Raw genomic sequence first — 19,958 nt, forward strand, 5'->3', positions numbered from 1 at the left:
AAAATGACTCAAACCACCCCAAAAAGTACCCAAAACTCCCCCAAAATGACTCAAACCGCCCTAAAAATGACTCAAAACTCCTCAAAATGACCCAAAACTCCTGAAAATGACTCAAACCACCCCAAAAATGACCCAAACTCCTCAAAATGACTCAAACCACCCCAAAAAGTACCCAAAACTCCCCCAAAATGACTCAAACCGCCCTAAAAATGACTCAAAACTCCTCAAAATGACCCAAAACTCCTGAAAATGACTCAAACCACCCCAAAAATGACCCAAACTCCTCAAAATGACCCAAAACTCCTCAAATTGACCCAAAACTCCTCAAAATTGACCCCAAACCACCCCAAAAATGACCCCAAATCCCCCCCAAACCACCCCAAAATGACCCCGAAGTCCCCAAAATGACCCAAAATACCAAAAATTTTCCCCCAAATGCCCCAAAAATGCCCCAAAAAGCCCCGAACTGACCCCAAATTCTCGGCTCCGCCCCCCAGCGGCGATGACGTGGCGCCCCCTGGCGGCTCCCGCGGCGCTGCTGGCGCTGCTGCTGCTGACAGGTGAGGGGACAGGTGAGGGGACAGGTGAGGGGACAGGGGACAGGTGAGGGGACAGGGGACAGGTGAGGGGACTGGGGACAGGTGAGGGGACAGGGGACAGGTGAGGGGACAGGTGAGGGGACAATGGGGACAGGTGAGGGGACAGGGGACAGGTGAGGGGACAGGTGAGGGGACAATGGGGACAGGTGAGGGGACAGGGGACAGGTGAGGGGACAGGTGAGGGGACAGGGGACAGGTGAAGGGACAGGTGAGGGGACAGGTGAGGGGACAGGGGACAGGTGAGGGGACAGGTGAGGGGACAGAGGGGACAGGTGAGGGGACAGGTGAGGGGACAGGTGAGGGGACAGGTGAGGAGACAGGTGAGGAGACAGAGGGGACAGGTGAGGGGACAATGGGGACAGGTGAGGGGACAGGTGAGGGGACAGGGGAGAGGTGAGGGGACAGGTGAGGGGACAGGTGAGGGGACAGGTGAGGGGACAGGGGAGAGGTGAGGGGACAGGTGAGGGGACAATGGGGACAGGTGAGGGGACAGGTGAGGGGACAGAGGGGACAGGTGAGGGGACAGGTGAGGGGACAGGTGAGGGGACAGGGGGGACAGGTGAGGGGACAGGTGAGGGGACAGGTGAGGGGACAGGGGACAGGGGACAGGTGAGGGGACAGGGGACAGGTGAGGGGACAGGTGAGGGGACAGGGGACAGTGAGGGGGCAGGTGAGGGGACAGAGGGGACAGTGAGGGGACAGGTGAGAGGACAGGGGACAGGTGAGGGGACAGGTGAGGGGACAGGGGAGGGGACAGGTGAGGGGACAATGGGGACAGGTGAGGGGACAGGTGAGGGGACAGGTGAGGGGACAGAGGGGACAGGTGAGGGGACAGGTGACAGGTGAGGGGACAATGGGGACAGGTGAGGAGACAATGGGGACAGGTGAGGGGACAGAGGGGACAGGTGAGGGGACAGGTGAGGGGACAGGTGAGGGGACAGGTGAGGGGACAATGGGGACAGGTGAGGGGACAGGTGAGGGGACAGGTGAGGGGACAGAGGGGACAGGTGAGGGGACAAAGGGGACAGGTGAGGGGACAGGTGAGGGGACAATGGGGACAGGTGAGGGGACAATGGGGACAGGTGAGGGGACAGGTGAGGGGACAATGGCCAGGTGGCAGGTGGCACTCAGAGGTGACCTGGCTGTTTGTGATCAATGTCCCCACAGTGACACAGGTGACACTGACGGGTGACACTGACAGGTGTTCATTGTCCCCACAGTGACACAGGTGACAGAGGTGACAGGTGACACTGACAGGTGACACTGAGAGGTGTTCCATGTCCCCCCAGGTTGGCAGGTGACACAGGTGACAGGTGACACTGACAGGTGACACTGAGAGGTGTCTGTTCATTGTCCCCACAGTGACACAGGTGACACAGGTGACACTGACAGGTGACACAGGTGACACTGACAGGTGACACTGACAGGTGTTCCATGTCCCCCCAGGTTGGCAGGTGACACAGGTGACAGGTGACACTGACAGGTGACACAGGTGACAGATCTCTCTGTTCCATGTCCCCACAGTGACACAGGTGACACAGGTGACAGGTGACACCCGCGTGGTCGGTGGCCACGCCTGCGTCCCGCACTCGCAGCCCTGGCAGGTGACACAGGTGACACTGACAGGTGTTCATTGTCCCCACAGTGACACAGGTGACACAGGTGACACTGACAGGTGACACTGACAGGTGTTCCATGTCCCCCCAGGTTGGCAGGTGACACAGGTGACAGGTGACACTGACAGGTGACACTGACAGGTGTTCCATGTCCCCACAGTGACACAGGTGACACAGGTGACAGGTGACACCCGTGTCGTTGGTGGCCACGCCTGCGTCCCGCACTCGCAGCCCTGGCAGGTGACACAGGTGACACTGACAGGTGACAGGTGACACTGACAGGTGTTCCATGTCCCCACAGTGACACAGGTGACACAGGTGACACTGATAGGTGACACAGGTGACACAGGTGACACTGACAGGTGTTCCATGTCCCCACAGTGACACAGGTGACACAGGTGACAGGTGACACGCGTGTCGTTGGTGGCCACGCCTGCGTCCCGCACTCGCAGCCCTGGCAGGTGGCACAGGTGACACTGACAGGTGTTCCATGTCCCCACAGTGACACAGGTGACACAGGTGGCACAGGTGACACTGACAGGTGACAGGTGACACTGACAGGTGTTCCATGTCCCCACAGTGACACAGGTGACACAGGTGACAGGTGACACGCGTGTGGTGGGTGGCCACGCCTGCGTCCCGCACTCGCAGCCCTGGCAGGTGACACAGGTGACACTGACAGGTGACAGATCTCTCTGTTCCATGTCCCCACAGTGACACAGGTGACACAGGTGACAGGTGACACCCGCGTGGTGGGCGGCCACGCCTGCGTCCCGCACTCGCAGCCCTGGCAGGTGACACAGGTGACACTGACAGGTGTCTGTTCCATGTCCCCACAGTGACACAGGTGACACAGGTGACAGGTGACACTGACAGGTGTTCATTGTCCCCACAGTGACCCAGGTGACACAGGTGACAGGTGACACTCGCGTGGTCGGTGGCCACGCCTGCGTCCCGCACTCGCAGCCCTGGCAGGTGACACAGGTGGCACAGGTGACACTGACAGGTGACAGGTGACACTGACAGGTGTTTATTGTCCCCACAGTGACCCAGGTGACACAGGTGACAGGTGACACCCGTGTGGTGGGTGGCCACGCCTGCGTCCCGCACTCGCAGCCCTGGCAGGTGACACAGGTGGCACAGGTGACACTGACAGGTGACACAGGTGACACTGACAGGTGTTTATTGTCCCCACAGTGACCCAGGTGACACAGGTGACAGGTGACACCCGTGTGGTGGGTGGCCACGCCTGCGTCCCGCACTCGCAGCCCTGGCAGGTGACACAGGTGACACTGACAGGTGACACAGGTGACAGATCTCTCTGTTCCATGTCCCCACAGTGACACAGGTGACACAGGTGACACAGGTGACACTGACAGGTGACACAGGTGACACTGACAGGTGTTCCATGTCCCCACAGTGACACAGGTGACACAGGTGACAGGTGACACCCGCGTGGTGGGTGGCCACGCCTGCGTCCCGCACTCGCAGCCCTGGCAGGTGACACAGGTGACACAGGTGACACTGACAGGTGACACAGGTGACAGATCTCTCTCTGATGTCCCCACAGTGACACAGGTGACACAGGTGACAGGTGACACCCGCGTGGTCGGTGGCCACGCCTGCGTCCCGCACTCGCAGCCCTGGCAGGTGGCCGTGCTGGACATGTACAAACTCTACTGCGGCGGCGTCCTGGTGGCCCCGCGCTGGGTGGTGACGGCGGCGCACTGCACCACACCTGGGTAAGGCACACCTGGCACAGGTAATGCACACCTGGGGACAGGTAACACACACCTGGGCACACCTGGGGACAGGAAACACACACCTGGGCACACCTGGGCACACCTGGGCACACCTGGGCACACCTGGGGACAGGAAACACACACCTGGGCACACCTGGGCACACCTGGGCACACCTGGGCACACCTGGGGACAGGAAACACACACCTGGGCACACTTGGGCACACCTGGGGACAGGAAACACACACCTGGGCACACCTGGGCACACCTGGGGTACAGCTGGGCACACCTGGGTACAGGTAACACACACCTGGGCACACCTGGGCACACCTGGGCACACTCGCAGCTGTGTTGGTGGCCCCGCGCTGGGTGGTGACGGCGGCGCACTGCACCACACCTGGGTAAGGCACACCTGGCACACCTGGGCGCACCTGGGGACAGGTAACACACACCTGGGGACAGGAAACACACACCTGGGCACACCTGGGCACACCTGGGCACACCTGGGCACACCTGGGGACAGGAAACACACACCTGGGCACACACCTGGGCACACCTGGGCACACCTGGGCACACCTGGGCACACTCCCCGCAGTCCTGGTGGCCCCACGCTGGGTGGTGACGGCGGCGCACTGCACCACACCTGGGTAAGGCACACCTGGCACAGGTAACGCACACCTGGGCACACACCTGGGCACACACCTGGGCACACCTGGGCACACTCCCAGCAGTCCTGGTGGCCCCGAGCTGGGTGGTGACAGCGGCGCACTGCACCACACCTGGGTAAGGCACACCTGGCATAGGTAATGCACACCTGGCACACCTGGGGACACACCTGGGCACACCTGGCACACCTGGGCACACCTGGGCACACCTGGGGACAGGTAACACACACCTGGGCACACCTGGGCACACCTGGGCACACCTGGGGACAGGAAACACACACCTGGGCACACACCTGGGCACACCTGGGCACACCTGGGCACACACCTGGGCACAGCTGGGCACACACCTGGGCACACCTGGGCACACCTGGGCACACTCCCAGCAGTGCTGGTGGCCCCGCGCTGGGTGGTGACGGCGGCGCACTGCACCACACCTGGGTAAGGCACACCTGGAACACCTGGGCACACTTGGGGTACAGCTAGGCACAGGTAACACACACCTGGGCACACCTGGGCACACCTGGGCACACATCTATGCACACCTGGGAACACCAGGGGACAGCTGGACACACCTGGGCACAGGTAACACACACCTGGGCACACCTGGGCACACCTGGGCACACATCTGGTACACACCTGTCCCTCACCTGTCCCTCACCTGTCCCTCACCTGTCCCTCATCTGTCCCACACCTGTCCTTGTCCTTGTCTGCTCCATGTGTCCTCCATGTTCCTCAGGTGTTCCTCAGGTGTTCCTGAGGTGTTCCTCAGGTGTCCCCCACCTGTCCTTCACCTGTCCCTCACCTGTCCCTCACCTGTCCCACACCTGTCCCTCACCTGTCCCTCACCTGTCCCACACCTGTCCCTCACCTGTCCCACACCTGTCCCACACCTGTCCCTCACCTGTCCCACACCTGTCCCTCACCTGTCCCTCACCTATCCCCGCAGGGTGACCACGGTGGCGCTGGGCAAGCACCGTCTGTACGCGCGCGAGGCGGGCGAGCAGCGCCGCATGGTGGCCCCGCCCGTCCCTCACCTGTCCCACACCTGTCCCTGCCCTGTTCTTGTCCCTGTCCCCTCCACGTGTCCTCCATGTTCCTCAGGTGTCCCTCAGATGTTCCTGAGATGTTCCTCAGGTGTCCCTCAGATGTTCCTCACCTGTCCCACCTGTCAATGTCCCCTCCATGTGTTCCACATGTTCCTGAGATCTTCCTGAGATGTTCCTCAGGTGTTCCTGAGATGTTTCTCACCTGTCCCACACCTGTCCCCGCAGGGTGACCACGGTGGCGCTGGGCAAGCACCGCCTGTACGCGCGCGAGGCGGGCGAGCAGCGCCGCATGGTGGCCCTGCCCGTCCCTCACCTGTCCCACACCTGTCCCTCACCTGTCCCACACCTGTCCCCGCAGGGTGACCACGGTGGCGCTGGGCAAGCACCGTCTGTACGCGCGCGAGGCGGGCGAGCAGCGCTGCATGGTGGCCCCGCCCATCCCTCACCTGTCCCTCACCTGTCCCTCACCTGTCCCACACCTGTCCCTCACCTGTCCCACACCTGTCCCTCACCTGTCCCTCACCTGTCCCTCACCTGTCCCACACCTGTCCCCGCAGGGTGACCACGGTGGCGCTGGGCAAGCACCGTCTGTACGCGCGCGAGGCGGGCGAGCAGCGCCGCATGGTGGCCCCGCCTGTCCCACACCTGTCCCTCACCTGTCCCACACCTGTCCTTGTCCCTGTCCCCTCCATGTGTCCTCCATGTTCCTCTGGTGTTCCTCAGATGTTTCTCAGGTGTTCTTCAGATGTTCCTGAGATGTTCCTCAGATGTCCCTCAGGTGTTCCTCACCTGTCCCACCTGTCCCTGTCCCCTCCATGTGTTCCACATGTTCATGAGATGTTCCTGAGATGTTCCTCAGGTGTTCCTGAGATGTTTCTCACCTGTCCCTCACCTGTCCCCGCAGGGTGACCACGGTGGCGCTGGGCAAGCACCGTCTGTACGCGCGCGAGGCGGGCGAGCAGCGCCGCATGGTGGCCCCGCCCGTCCCACACCTGTCCCTCACCTGTCCCTCACCTGTCCCTCACCTGTTCTTCTCCATGTGTCCTCCATGTTCCTCAGGTGTTCCTCAGGTGTTCCTCACCTGTCCCTCACCTGTCCTTGTCCCTGTCCCCTCCATGTGACCTCCATGTTCCTCAGGTGTCCCTCAGGTGTTCCTGAGATGTCCCTCAGGTGTTCCTGAGATGTTCCTCAGGTGTTCCTGAGATATTCCTGAGATGTTTCTCAGGTGTCCCTCACCTGTCCCTCACCTGTCATTGTCCTTGTCCCCTCCATGTGTCCTCCATGTTCCTCAGGTGTTCCTCAGGTGTCCCTGTGATGTTCCTCAGGTGTTCCTCAGGTGTTCCTCAGGTGTTCCTGAGATGTTCCTGAGATGTCCCTCACCTGTCCCACACCTGTCCCACACCTGTCCCTCACCTGTCCCACACCTGTCCCTCACCTGTCCCTCACCTGTCCCTCACCTGTCCCTCACCTGTCCCCGCAGGGTGACCACGGTGGCGCTGGGCAAGCACCGTCTGTACGCGCGCGAGGCGGGCGAGCAGCGCCGCATGGTGGCCCCGCCCGTCCCTCACCTGTCCCACACCTGTCCCTCCCCTGTCCACACCTGTCCCTCACCTGTCCCTCACCTGTCCCTCACCTGTCCTTGTCCCTGTCCCCTCCATGTGTCCTCCATGTTCCTCAGGTATCCCTCAGGTGTTCCTGAGATGTTCCTGAGATGTTCCTCAGGTATCCCTCAGGTGTTCCTGTGATGTTCCTCAGGTGTTCCTGAGATGTTCCTGAGATGTTTCTCAGGTGTCCCTCACCTGTCCCTCATCTGTCCTTGTCCCTGTCCCCTCCATGTGTCCTCCATGTTCCTCAGGTGTCCCTGTGATGTTCCTCAGATGTTCCTCAGATGTTCCTCACCTGTCCCACACCTGTCCCACACCTGTCCCACACCTGTCCCTCACCTGTCCCCGCAGGGTGACCACGGTGGCGCTGGGCAAGCACCGCCTGTACGCGCGCGAGGCGGGCGAGCAGCGCCGCATGGTGGCCCACACCTGTCCCACACCTGTCCCTCACCTGTCCCACACCTGTCCCTCACCTGTCCCACACCTGTCCCCGCAGGGTGACCACGGTGGCGCTGGGCAAGCACCGTCTGTACGCGCGCGAGGCGGGCGAGCAGCGCCGCATGGTGGCCCCGCCTGTCCCTCAGGTGTCCCTCACCTGTCCCACACCTGTCCCACACCTGTCCTTGTCCCCTCCATGTGTCCTCCATGTTCCTCTGGTGTTCCTGAGGTGTTCCTCAGGTGTTCCTGATATATTCCTGAGACGTTTCTCAGGTGTCCCTCACCTGTCCCATACCTGTCCTTGTCCCTGTCCCCTCCATGTGTCCTCCATGTTCCTCAGGTGTCCCTCAGGTGTTTCTCAGATGTTCCTCAGGCGTTCCTCAGGTGCTCCTCACCTGTCCTCTCCCCTCCATGTGTTCCCTGTGTCCCTCAGGTGTCCCTCAGGTGTTCCTGAGATGTCCCTCAGAGGTTCCTCACCTGTCCCACCTGTCCCTGTCCCCTCCACATGTTCCACATGTTCCTGAGATGTTACTGAGATGTTCTTCAGGTGTTCCTCAGATGTTTCTCAGGTGTTCCTGAGGTGTCCCTCACCTGTCCCTCACCTGTCCCTCACCTGTCCCTCCCCTGTCCCTCACCTGTCCCTCCCCTGTCCCACACCTGTCCCTCCCCTGTCCCACACCTGTCCCTCCCCTGTCCCTCACCTGTCCCTCACCTGTCCCTCACCTGTCCCTCACCTGTCCCTCACCTGTCCCTCACCTGTCCCACACCTGTCCCCGCAGGGTGACCACGGTGGCGCTGGGCAAGCACCGTCTGTACGCGCGCGAGGCGGGCGAGCAGCGCCGCATGGTGGCCCCGCCTGTCCCTCACCTGTCCCACACCTGTCCCACACCTGTCCTTGTCCCTGTCCCCTCCATGTGTCCTCCATGTTCCTCAGGTGTCCCTCAGGTGTTCCTGAGATGTTCCTCAGGTGTCCCTCAGGTGTCCCTGAGATGCTTCTCAGGTGTCGCTCAGGTGTTCCTCAGATGTTCCTCACCTGTCCCACCTGTCCCTGTCCCCTCCATGTGTCCCACATGTTCCTGAGATGTCCCTCAGGTGTTCCTGAGATGTTCCTGAGATGTTTCTCACCTGTCCCACACCTGTCCCACACCTGTCCCACACCTGTCCCTCACCTGTCCCCGCAGGGTGACCACGGTGGCACTGGGCAAGCACCGTCTGTACGCGCGCGAGGCGGGCGAGCAGCGCCGCATGGTGGCCCCGCCCATCCCTCACCTGTCCCACACCTGTCCCACACCTGTCCTTGTCCTTGTCCCCTCCATGTGCCCTCCATGTTCCTCAGGTGTCCCTGTGATGTTCCTCAGATGTTCCTCAGCTGTTCCTCAGATGTTCCTCACCTGTCCCTCAGGTGTCCCTCACCTGTCCCACACCTGTCCCTCACCTGTCCCCGCAGGGTGACCACGGTGGCGCTGGGCAAGCACCGTCTGTACGCGCGCGAGGCGGGCGAGCAGCGCCGCATGGTGGCCCCGCCTGTCCCTCACCTGTCCCTCACCTGTCCCACACCTGTCCTTGTCCCTGTCCCCTCCATGTGTCCTCCATGTTCCTCAGGTGTTCCTGAGGTGTTCCTGAGATGTTCCTGAGGTGTTCCTCAGGTGTTCCTCAGGTGTCACTCAGGTGTTCCTGTGATGTTCCTCAGGTGTTCCTGAGATGTTCCTGAGGTGTTCCTCAGGTGTCCCTCACCTGTCCTTCATCTGTCCTTGTCCTTGTCCCCTCCATGTGTCCTCCATGTTCCTCAGGTGTTCCTCAGGTGTTCCTCAGGTGTTCCTGAGATGTTCCTCAGGTGTTCCTGAGGTGTCCCTCACCTGTCCCACACCTGTCCCTCCCCTGTCCCTCACCTGTCCCACACCTGTCCCACACCTGTCCCACACCTGTCCCCGCAGGGTGACCACGGTGGCGCTGGGCAAGCACCGTCTGTACGCGCGCGAGGCGGGCGAGCAGCGCCGCATGGTGGCCCGCATGGTGGCCCTGCCTGTCCCTGACCTGTCCCACACCTGTCCCTCACCTGTCCCACACCTGTCCCCGCAGGGTGACCACGGTGGCGCTGGGCAAGCACCGTCTGTACGCGCGCGAGGCGGGCGAGCAGCGCCGCATGGTGGCCCACACCTGTCCCACACCTGTCCCTCACCTGTCCCACACCTGTCCCTCACCTGTCCCTCACCTGTCCCCGCAGGGTGACCACGGTGGCGCTGGGCAAGCACCGTCTGTACGCGCGCGAGGCGGGCGAGCAGCGCCGCATGGTGGCCCGCATGGTGGCGCACCCGGGCTACGACCCCTCCACCAAGGACAATGACATCATGCTGCTCAAGCTGCTGGCGCCCGCCGCCCTCTCCGACCGCGTCCGGCCCATCCCGGTGGCCTCGTGCCTGCCCCGGCCCGGCACCGCCTGCGTCACCTCGGGGTGGGGGGCCACCACCTCGCCTGAAGGTACGGCGGGGAACAGGTGGGGTGGCGTCTGGAGGGGGTTTGGGGCACCTGGTGGAGATGGGACATGGCCCAGGTGGCACCTGGAGGGGGTTTGGGGCACCTGGTGGGCACCTGGTGGTCATTTGGGGCACCTGGTGGTCATTTGGGGCACCTGGTGGAGATGGGACATGGCCCAGGTGGCATCTGGAGGGGGTTTGGGGCACCTGGTGGAGATGGGACATGGCCCAGGTGGCATCTGGAGGGGGTTTGGGGCTCCTTCTTGGCACCTTGTGGTCATTTGGGGCATCTCGTGGTCATCTGGGGCTCCTTGTGGGCACCTTATGGTCATCTCATGGTCATCTGGGGCACCTGGTGGTCATTTGGGGCACCTCGTGGAGATGGGACATGGCCCAGGTGGCATCTGGAAGGGGTTTGGGGCACCTGGTGGGCACCTGGTGGTCATTTGGGGCACCTCGTGGTCATCTCGTGGAGATGGGACATGGCCAAGGTGGCATCTGGGGGGGGTTTGGGGCACCTCGTGGGCACCTGGTGGAGATGGGACATGGCCCAGGTGGCGTCTGGAGGGGGTTTGGGGCACCTGGTGGAGATGGGGCATGGCCCAGGTGGCGTCTGGAGGGGGTTTGGGGCACCTGGTGGGCACCTGGTGGTCATTTGGGGCACCTGGTGGAGATGGGACATGGCCCAGGTGGCGTCTGGAGGGGGTTTGGGGCTCCTTGTGGTCTCCTTGTGGTCATCTTGTGGTCGTCTGGGGCACCTCGTGGTCATTTGGGGCGCCTCGTGGTCACCTTGTGGTCATCTCGTGGTCATCTGGGACACGTCGTGGTCATCTGGGGCTCCTCGTGGGCATCTTGCGGTCATCTTGTAGTCATTTGGGTCTCTTGTGGTCATCTCGTGGTCATCTGGGGCACCTTGTGGTCATCTGGGGCACCTTGTGGTCATTTTGTGGTCATCTCGTGGTCATCTGGGTCTCCTTGTGGGCATGTCATGGTCACCTCATGGTCACCTCATGGTCACCTGGGTTTCCTCATGTTGATCTCCTGGTCACTTTGGACCTCTGGTGGTCACTCAGTGGTCACTCATTGGTCACTCAGTGGTCACTCAGCGGTCACTCGGTGGTCACTCAGCGGTCACTCAGTGGTCACTCTGGTCACTCGGTGGTCACTCAGTGGTCACTCAGTGGTCACTCAGTGGTCACTCGGTGGTCACTCAGCGGTCACTCGGTGGTCACTCAGTGGTCACTCAGTGGTCACTCGGTGGTCACTCAGCGGTCACTCAGTGGTCACTCTGTCCCCACAGTGACCTACCCCGAGGTCCTGCAGTGTGTCAATGTCACTCATGGTCACTGTGATGGTCACTGTGGTGATCCCCATGATGGTCACTCAGTGGTCACTCAGTGGTCACTCGGTGGTCACTCAGTGGTCACTCTGGTCACTCAGTGGTCACTCTGGTCACTCAGCGGTCACTCTCTGTCCCCAGTGACCTTCCCCGAGGTCCTGCAGTGTGTCAATGTCACTCATGGTCACTGTGATGGTCACTGTGATGGTCCCCATGATGGTCACTCAGTGGTCACTCAGTGGTCACTCAGTGGTCACTCTGGTCACTCAGTGGTCACTCAGTGGTCACTCAGTGGTCACTCAGTGGTCACTCAGTGGTCACTCTGTCCCTACAGTGACCTACCCTGAGGTCCTGCAGTGTGTCAATGTCACTGTGATGGTCACTGTGATGGTCACTGTGATGATCCCCATGATGGTCACTCAGTGGTCACTCATTGGTCACTCAGTGGTCACTCTGGTCACTCAGTGGTCACTCAGTGGTCACTCAGTGGTCACTCATTGGTCACTCAGTGGTCACTCAGTGGTCACTCAGTGGTCACTCTGTCCCCACAGTGACCTACCCTGAGGTCCTGCAGTGTGTCAATGTCACTCATGGTCACTGTGATGGTCACTGTGATGATCCCCATGATGGTCACTCAGTGGTCACTCTGGTCACTCAGTGGTCACTCAGTGGTCACTCAGTGGTCACTCTGGTCACTCAGTGGTCACTCAGTGGTCACTCAGTGGTCACTCAGCGGTCACTCTGTCCCCACAGTGACCTACCCCGAGGTCCTGCAGTGTGTCAATGTCACTCATGGTCACTGTGATGGTCACTGTGATGATCCCCATGATGGTCACTCAGTGGTCACTCAGTGGTCACTCTGGTCACTCAGCGGTCACTCAGTGGTCACTCAGTGGTCACTCAGTGGTCACTCTGGTCACTCAGTGGTCACTCAGTGGTCACTCAGTGGTCACTCTGTCCCCACAGTGACCTACCCCGAGGTCCTGCAGTGTGTCAATGTCACTCATGGTCACTGTGATGGTCACTGTGATGATCCCCATGATGGTCACTCAGTGGTCACTCAGCGGTCACTCAGTGGTCACTCAGTGGTCACTCAGTGGTCACTCAGTGGTCACTCAGTGGTCACTCTGTCCCCAGTGACCTACCCCGAGGTCCTGCAGTGTGTCAATGTCACTCATGGTCACTGTGATGCTCACTGTGGTGATCCCCATGATGGTCACTCAGTGGTCACTCTGGTCACTCAGTGGTCACTCAGTGGTCACTCAGTGGTCACTCAGTGGTCACTCAGTGGTCACTCAGTGGTCACTCTGTCCCCACAGTGACCTACCCCGAGGTCCTGCAGTGTGTCAATGTCACTCATGGTCACTGTGATGGTCACTGTGATGATCCCCATGATGGTCACTCAGTGGTCACTCTGGTCACTCAGCGGTCACTCAGTGGTCACTCTGGTCACTCAGTGGTCACTCAGTGGTCACTCAGTGGTCACTCTGTCCCCAGTGACCTACCCCGAGGTCCTGCAGTGTGTCAATGTCACTCATGGTCACTGTGATGGTCACTGTGATGATCCCCATGATGGTCACTCAGTGGTCACTCAGTGGTCACTCAGCGGTCACTCAGTGGTCACTCAGTGGTCACTCAGTGGTCACTCAGTGGTCACTCAGTGGTCACTCTGTCCCCAGTGACCTACCCTGAGGTCCTGCAGTGTGTCAATGTCACGCTCTTCTCCCCGGCCGAGTGTCGCCGTTTCTACCCCGGCTCCATCACCGACAACATGATCTGCGCCGGGCACCTGCAGGGCGGACAGGACTCCTGCCAGGTACGGCCCCACACCTGGGCACACCTGGGCACACCTGGGGGCACACCTGGGGGCACCTGGGGGCACACCTGGGGGCACCTGGGGGCACCTGCAGGGCGGACAGGACTCCTGCCAGGTACGGCCGCCACACCTGGGCACACCTGGGCACACCTGGGGGCACACCTGGGGGCACCTGGGGGCACACCTGGGGGCACCTGGGGGCACCTGCAGGGCGGACAGGACTCCTGCCAGGTACGGCCGCCACACCTGGGCACACCTGGGGGCACACCTGGGCACACCTGGGGGCACACCTGGGGAATACCTGGGCACACCGGGGGGGGGCAGGGACTCCTGCCAGGTACGGCCGCCACACCTGCGCACACCTGGGGCACCTGGGCACACCTGGGGCTCACCTGGGCACACCTGGGGCACCTGGGCACACCTGGGGGCACACCTGGGCACACTGGGGGAGGGCAGGGACTCCTGCCAGGTACGGCCATCACACCTGGGCACACCTGGGGGCACACCTGAGGGCACCTGGGGTTGGGCAGGGGGCACCTGGGCACACCTGGGGGCACCTGCAGGGCGGCCAGGACTCCTGCCAGGTATGGCCGCCACACCTGGGCACACCTGGGGGCACACCTGGGCACGCCTGGGGCACACCTGGGGGGGGCAGGGACTACTGCCCGGAACGACGGGCACACCTGGGCACCTTGGGCACACCTGGGCACACCTGGGGCACCTGGGGGGGGGGCTGGGACTCCTGCCAGGTATGGCCACCACACCTGGGCACACCTGGGCACACCTGGGGGGGCAGGGACTCCTGCCAGGTACGGCGGGCACACCTGGGGTGGCACACCTGGGGGCACCTGCAGGGCGGCCAGGACTCCTGCCGGGTACGGCGGGCACACCTGGGCACACCTGGGCACACCTGGGCACACCTTGGGGGGGCAGGAACTCCTGCCGGGTACGGCGGGCACACCTGGGGTGGCACACCTGGGGGCACCTGCAGGGCGGCCAGGACTCCTGCCAGCTACAGCGGGCACACCTGGGCACACCTGGGCACACCTTGGGGGGGCAGGAACTCCTGCCGGGTACGGCGGGCCCACCTGGGCATACCTGGGCACACCTGGGGGCACCTGGGGGCAGCTGGGGGCAGCTGGGCACACCTGGGAACACCTGGGACTCCTGCCAGGTACGGTGGGCACACCTGGGCACACCTGGGCACACCTGGGCACACCTGGGAGGGGTGAGAGGTGCAGGGTTTGGAGCCTTCAAACCCAACGAGATCCACCAAGGGTTTGGCCGACCCAAGGAGGCGCCAGTTGACCCCAAAGGTCACCCAACCCAACGGGGTCACCCAAGCCAACGAGGTCACCCAACCCAACGGGGTCACCGAGAGCTTGACCAATCCATGGGGTCACCCAACCCAACGGGGTCACCCAACCCAATGAGGTCACCCAACCCAACGAGGTCACCAAGAGTTTGACCAACCCAACGAGGTCACCCCACCCATGGGGTCACCCAACCCAACGGGGTCACCCAACCCAACGAGGTCACCCAGAGCTTGACCAACCCATGAGGTCACCCAACCCAACGAGGTCACCCAACCCAACGGGGTCACCCAACCCAACGAGGTCACCCAACCCAACAAGGTCACCCAACCCAACGAGGTCGCCGAGAGCTTGACCAATCCATGGGGTCACCCAACCCAACGGGGTCACCGAGAGCTTGACCAACCCATGAGGTCACCCAACCCAACGGGGTCACCGAGAGCTTGACCAACCCATGGGGTCACCCAACCCAACAAGGTCACCCAACCCAACGAGGTCACCCAACCCAATGAGGTCACCCAACCCAATGAGGTCACCCAACCCAACGAGGTCACCCAACCCAATGGGGTCACCCAACCCAACGAGGTCACCGAGAGCTTGACCAACCCATGGGGTCACCCAACCCATGGGGTCACCAAGAGTTCGACCAATCCATGGGGTCACCCAACCCAACGAGGTCACCGAGAGCTTGACCAACCCATGGGGTCACCCAACCCATGGGGTCACCAAGAGTTCGACCAATCCATGGGGTCACCCAACCCAACGAGGTCACCTACCCCAATGAGGTCACCAAGAGCTTGACCAATCCATGGGGTCACCCAACCCAGTGAGGTCACCCAACCCAACGAGGTCCATCAAGGGGTCACCCAACCCAACGAGGACTGGGTTGACCCAACCCAACGGGATTCCCCAAGAGTTTGACCAACCCAACGAGGGCTTGGTTGACCCAACCCAACGAGATCCCCCAAGAGTTTGGCCAACCCAAGGAGGGCTGGGTTGACCCAACCCAACGAGGGCTGGGTTGACCTGACCCAACGAGGGCTGGGTTGACCCAACCCAACGGGATCCACCAAGGGTTTGACCAACCCAACAAGGGTTTGGCCAACCCAACCCAACGGGATCCACCAAGGGTTTGATCAAGCCAACAAGGGCTGGGTTGACCCAACCCAACAGGATCCCCCAAGGGTTTGTCCAACCCAACGAGGTCTGGGTTGACCCAACCCAACGGGATCCACCAAGGGTTTGACCAACCCAACAAGGGTTTGGCCAACCCAACCCAACGGGATCCACCAAGGGTTTGATCAAGCCAACAAGGGCTGGGTTGACCCAACCCAACAGGATCCCCCAAGGGTTTGTCCAACCCAACAAGGGTTTGGCCAACCCAACCCAACGGGATCCACCAAGGGTTTGATCAAGCCAACAAGGGCTGGGTCGACCCAACCCAACAGGATCCCCCAAGGGTTTGACCAACCCAAGGAAGGCTGGGTTGACCCAACCCTGTGAGATCCACCAAGGGTTTGACCAACCCAACGAGGGCTGGGTTGACCCAACCCAACGGGATCCACCAAGAGTTTGACCAACCCAACGGGATCCCCCAAGAGTTTAACCAACCCAACGAGGGTTTGGCCAACCCAACCCAACGGGGTCCCCCAAGGTTTGCCCACCCCCAGGATGTCTCCGTTGCCCCCCGGTGGTGACGCCGTCCCCGTGTCCCCCCGGTGGTGACGCCGTCCCCGTGTCCCCCACGGTGGTGACGCCGTCCCCGTGTCCCCCGGTGGTGACACCATCCCCGTGTCCCCCCGGTGGTGACACCGTCCCCGTGTCCCTGCGGTGGTGACACCATCCCTTTGTCCCCTCAGGGTGACACCATCCCCGTGTCCCCTCAGGGTGACACCATCCCCGTGTCCCCCGGTGGTGACGCCGTCCCCGTGTCCCCCCGGTGGTGACGCCATCCCCATGTCCCCGTGGTGGTGACACCACCCCCTGGTGGTGACACCGTCCCGGTGTCCCCCGGTGGTGACACCATCCCCATGTCCCTGTGGTGGTGACACCATCCCCATGTCCCCCCATTGGTGACACTGTCCCCGTGTCCCCGTGTCCCCCCGGTGATGACGCCGTCCCCATGTCCCCCGGTGGTGACACTGTCCCCGTGTCCCCTCAGGGTGACACTGTCCCCATGTCCCCCGGTGATGACACTGTCCCCATGTCCCCGTGGTGGTGACACCATCCCCATGTCCCCGCGGTGGTGACGCCATCCCCGTGTCCCCCGGTGGTGACACCATCCCCATGTCCCCCGGTGGTGACCCCGTCCCCGTGTCCCCGTGTCCCCACAGGGTGACACCATCCCTGTGTCCCCTCTGTGGTGACACCATCCCCATGTCCCCCCGTTGGTGACACCGTCCCTGTGTCCCCATGTCCCCCCGTTGGTGACACCGTCCCCGTGTCCCCGTGTCCCCATGTCCCCCCGTTGGTGACACTGTCCCCGTGTCCCCGCAGGGTGACTCCATCCCCACTGTCCCCCGGTGGTGACACCATCCCCCATTGGTGACACTGTCCCCGTGTCCCCGCAGGGTGACGCCATCCCCGTGTCCCCATGTCCCCCCGGTGGTGACACCGTCCCCGTGGTGGTGACACCGTCCCCGTGGTGGTGACCCCGTCCCCGTGTCCCCGTGTCCCCGCAGGGTGACACCGTCCCCCGTTGGTGACCCTGTCCCCGTGTCCCCGTGTCCCCCAGGGTGACTCTGGCGGCCCCCTGGTGTGCCAGGGCAGCCTGCAGGGCATCGTCTCGTGGGGCATGGAGCGCTGCGGGCAGTCCCCTGGTGGTCCCCGTGTCCCCGTGTCCCCGTGGTGGTGACACTGTCCCCATGTCCCCCCGGTGGTGACCCCGTCCCCGTGTCCCCGTGGTGGTGACCCTGTCCCCATGTCCCCCAGGGTGACTCTGGCGGCCCCCTGGTGTGCCAGGGCAGCCTGCAGGGCATCGTCTCGTGGGGCATGGAGCGCTGCGGGCGGTCCCCTGGTGGTCCCCGTGTCCCCGTGTCCCCGTGGTGGTGACACTGTCCCCATGTCCCCCCGGTGGTGACCCCGTCCCCGTGTCCCCGTGGTGGTGACCCTGTCCCCGTGTCCCCCCAGGGTGACTCGGGCGGCCCCCTGGTGTGCCAGGGCAGCCTGCAGGGCATCGTCTCGTGGGGCATGGAGCGCTGCGGGCGGTCCCCTGGTGGTCCCCGTGTCCCCGTGTCCCCGTGGTGGTGACCCTGTCCCCGTGTCCCCCCAGGGTGACTCGGGCGGCCCCCTGGTGTGCCAGGGCAGCCTGCAGGGCATCGTCTCGTGGGGCATGGAGCGCTGCGGGCGGTCCCCTGGTGGTCCCCGTGTCCCCGTGTCCCCGTGGTGGTGACCCTGTCCCCGTGTCCCCCCAGGGTGACTCGGGCGGCCCCCTGGTGTGCCAGGGCAGCCTGCAGGGCATCGTCTCGTGGGGCATGGAGCGCTGCGGGCAGCCGCGCCGCCCCGGCGTCTACACCAAGGTGTGCCGCTACGCCCGCTGGATCCGCGACACCATGGACGACACCTGAGACACACCTGAGCCACACCTGCGCCGCTGGCACCGCGGGGCACCTGGGGGACACCTGAGGGGGATCCTGGGGGGACATCTGAGGGGGATCCTGGGGGGACATCTGAGGGGACATCTGAGAGGGACACCTGAGCGACACCTGCGCCGCTGGCACCGCGGGGCACCTGGGGGACACCTGAGGGGGATCCTGGGGGGACATCTGAGGGGGATCCTGGGGGGACATCTGAGGGGACATCTGAGAGGGACACCTGAGCGACACCTGCGCCGCTGGCACCGCGGGGCACCTGGGGGACACCTGGGGGGACATCTGAGGGGGATCCTGGGGGGACATCTGAGGGGGATCCTGAGGGGACATCTGAGGGGGATCCTGAGGGGCACCTGCGCCGCTGGCACCGGGGGTGGCACCTGGGGGGACACCTGAGGGGACACCTGAGGGGATACCTGGGGTGGCACCTGGGGGGACACCTGAGGGGGAACCTGAGGGGACACCTGAGGGGACACCTGAGGGGACAGCGGCGCTGCTGGCACTGGGGGTGGCACCTGGGGGGACACCTGAAGGGGAACCTGGGGTAGCACCTGGGGGAGAACCTGGGGTGGCACCTGGGGTGTCACCTCAGGTGGCACCTGGGGGGACACCTGGGGGGACACCTGAGGGGACACCTGATGTGGCACCTGAGGGGATACCTGGGGTGGCACCTGAGGTGGTACCTGGGGTGGCACCTGGGGTGGCACCTGGGGTGGCACCTGAGGGAATACCTGGGGTGGCACCTGGGCTGTCACCTGAGGTGGCACCTGAGGGAATACCTGGGGTGGCACCTGGGCTGTCACCTGAGGTGGCACCTGAGGGAATACCTGGGGTGGCACCTGAGGGAATACCTGGGGTGGCACCTGAGGTGGCAGCTGGGGGGACACCTGGGGGGACACCTCGGGTGGCATCTGGGGTGGCACCTGGGGTGGCACCTGAGGGAATACCTGGGGTGGCACCTGGGGGGACACTTGAGGGGATACCTGGGGGGACACCTGAGGTGGCACCTGAGGAGACACCTGAGGGGACACCTGAGATGGATCCAGGAGACCACAGAGGACACCTGAGGTGGCACCTGAGGTGGCACCTGAGGTGGCACCTGAGGGGACACACCCAGGGGACATTAAAGCTGTGCCAGGGGACTCCGGGCTCCGCGTGGTTCTTCTGCGACGGCACCTGGGGGATTTGGGGTGAATTTCGGGGGTTTTGAGGAGATTCCGAGGGGATTTTGGGGGGAATTTGAGGGGATTTGGGGAAGATCCTGAGGAAATTTTGGGGGGAATTTGAGCAAATTTTTAGGAGATTCTCAGGGAATTTTGGGAGCAATTTTGAGGGGAATTTGAGGGAGTTTTGGGGGGAATTTGTTGGATTTTGAGGAGATTTCGAGGGAATTTTGGGGGGAATTTGAGGGGGAATTTGAGGGGATTTTGAGGAGATTCTGAGGGAATTTTGGGGGGAAATTTGAGGGGATTTGAGGAGATTCCGAGGGAATTTGGGGGGAAATTTGAGGAGATTCTGACGGAATTTTGGGGGAAATTCGAGGGAATTTTGGGGGGAATTTGAGCAAATTTTTAGGAGATTCTGAGGGAATTTTGGGGAGAATTTTGGGGTGAATTTGTTGGATTTTGAAAAGGTTTTGAGGGAATTTGGGGGGAAATTTGAGGGGATTTTGACGAGATCCCGAGGGGATTTTGGGGAGAATTTGGGGGGATTTTGAG

General features: G+C 62.6%; 1 protein-coding gene across 1 annotated transcript; it reads left to right on the top strand.

Moving 5' to 3' along the window:
- Window positions 1-502: 502 nt before the first annotated feature.
- Window positions 503-18,216, top strand: LOC311164673 (uncharacterized protein; the record flags this gene model as incomplete). Its single annotated transcript, XM_084224204.1, has 11 exons — window positions 503-507; window positions 1,767-1,774; window positions 2,124-2,261; window positions 2,376-2,477; window positions 2,597-2,698; window positions 2,796-2,897; window positions 3,413-3,514; window positions 3,786-3,957; window positions 9,933-10,186; window positions 13,201-13,337; window positions 18,064-18,216. The coding sequence occupies 11 exons, from the start codon at window positions 503-505 to the stop codon at window positions 18,214-18,216; spliced, it is 1,275 nt and encodes a 424-aa protein (XP_084080330.1).
- Between the last annotated feature and the right edge of the window lie 1,742 nt (window positions 18,217-19,958).

Source organism: Fringilla coelebs (genome assembly GCF_963513975.1).
Source record: "Fringilla coelebs genome assembly, chromosome: 34".
Classification (NCBI taxonomy): Eukaryota; Metazoa; Chordata; class Aves; order Passeriformes; family Fringillidae; genus Fringilla; species Fringilla coelebs.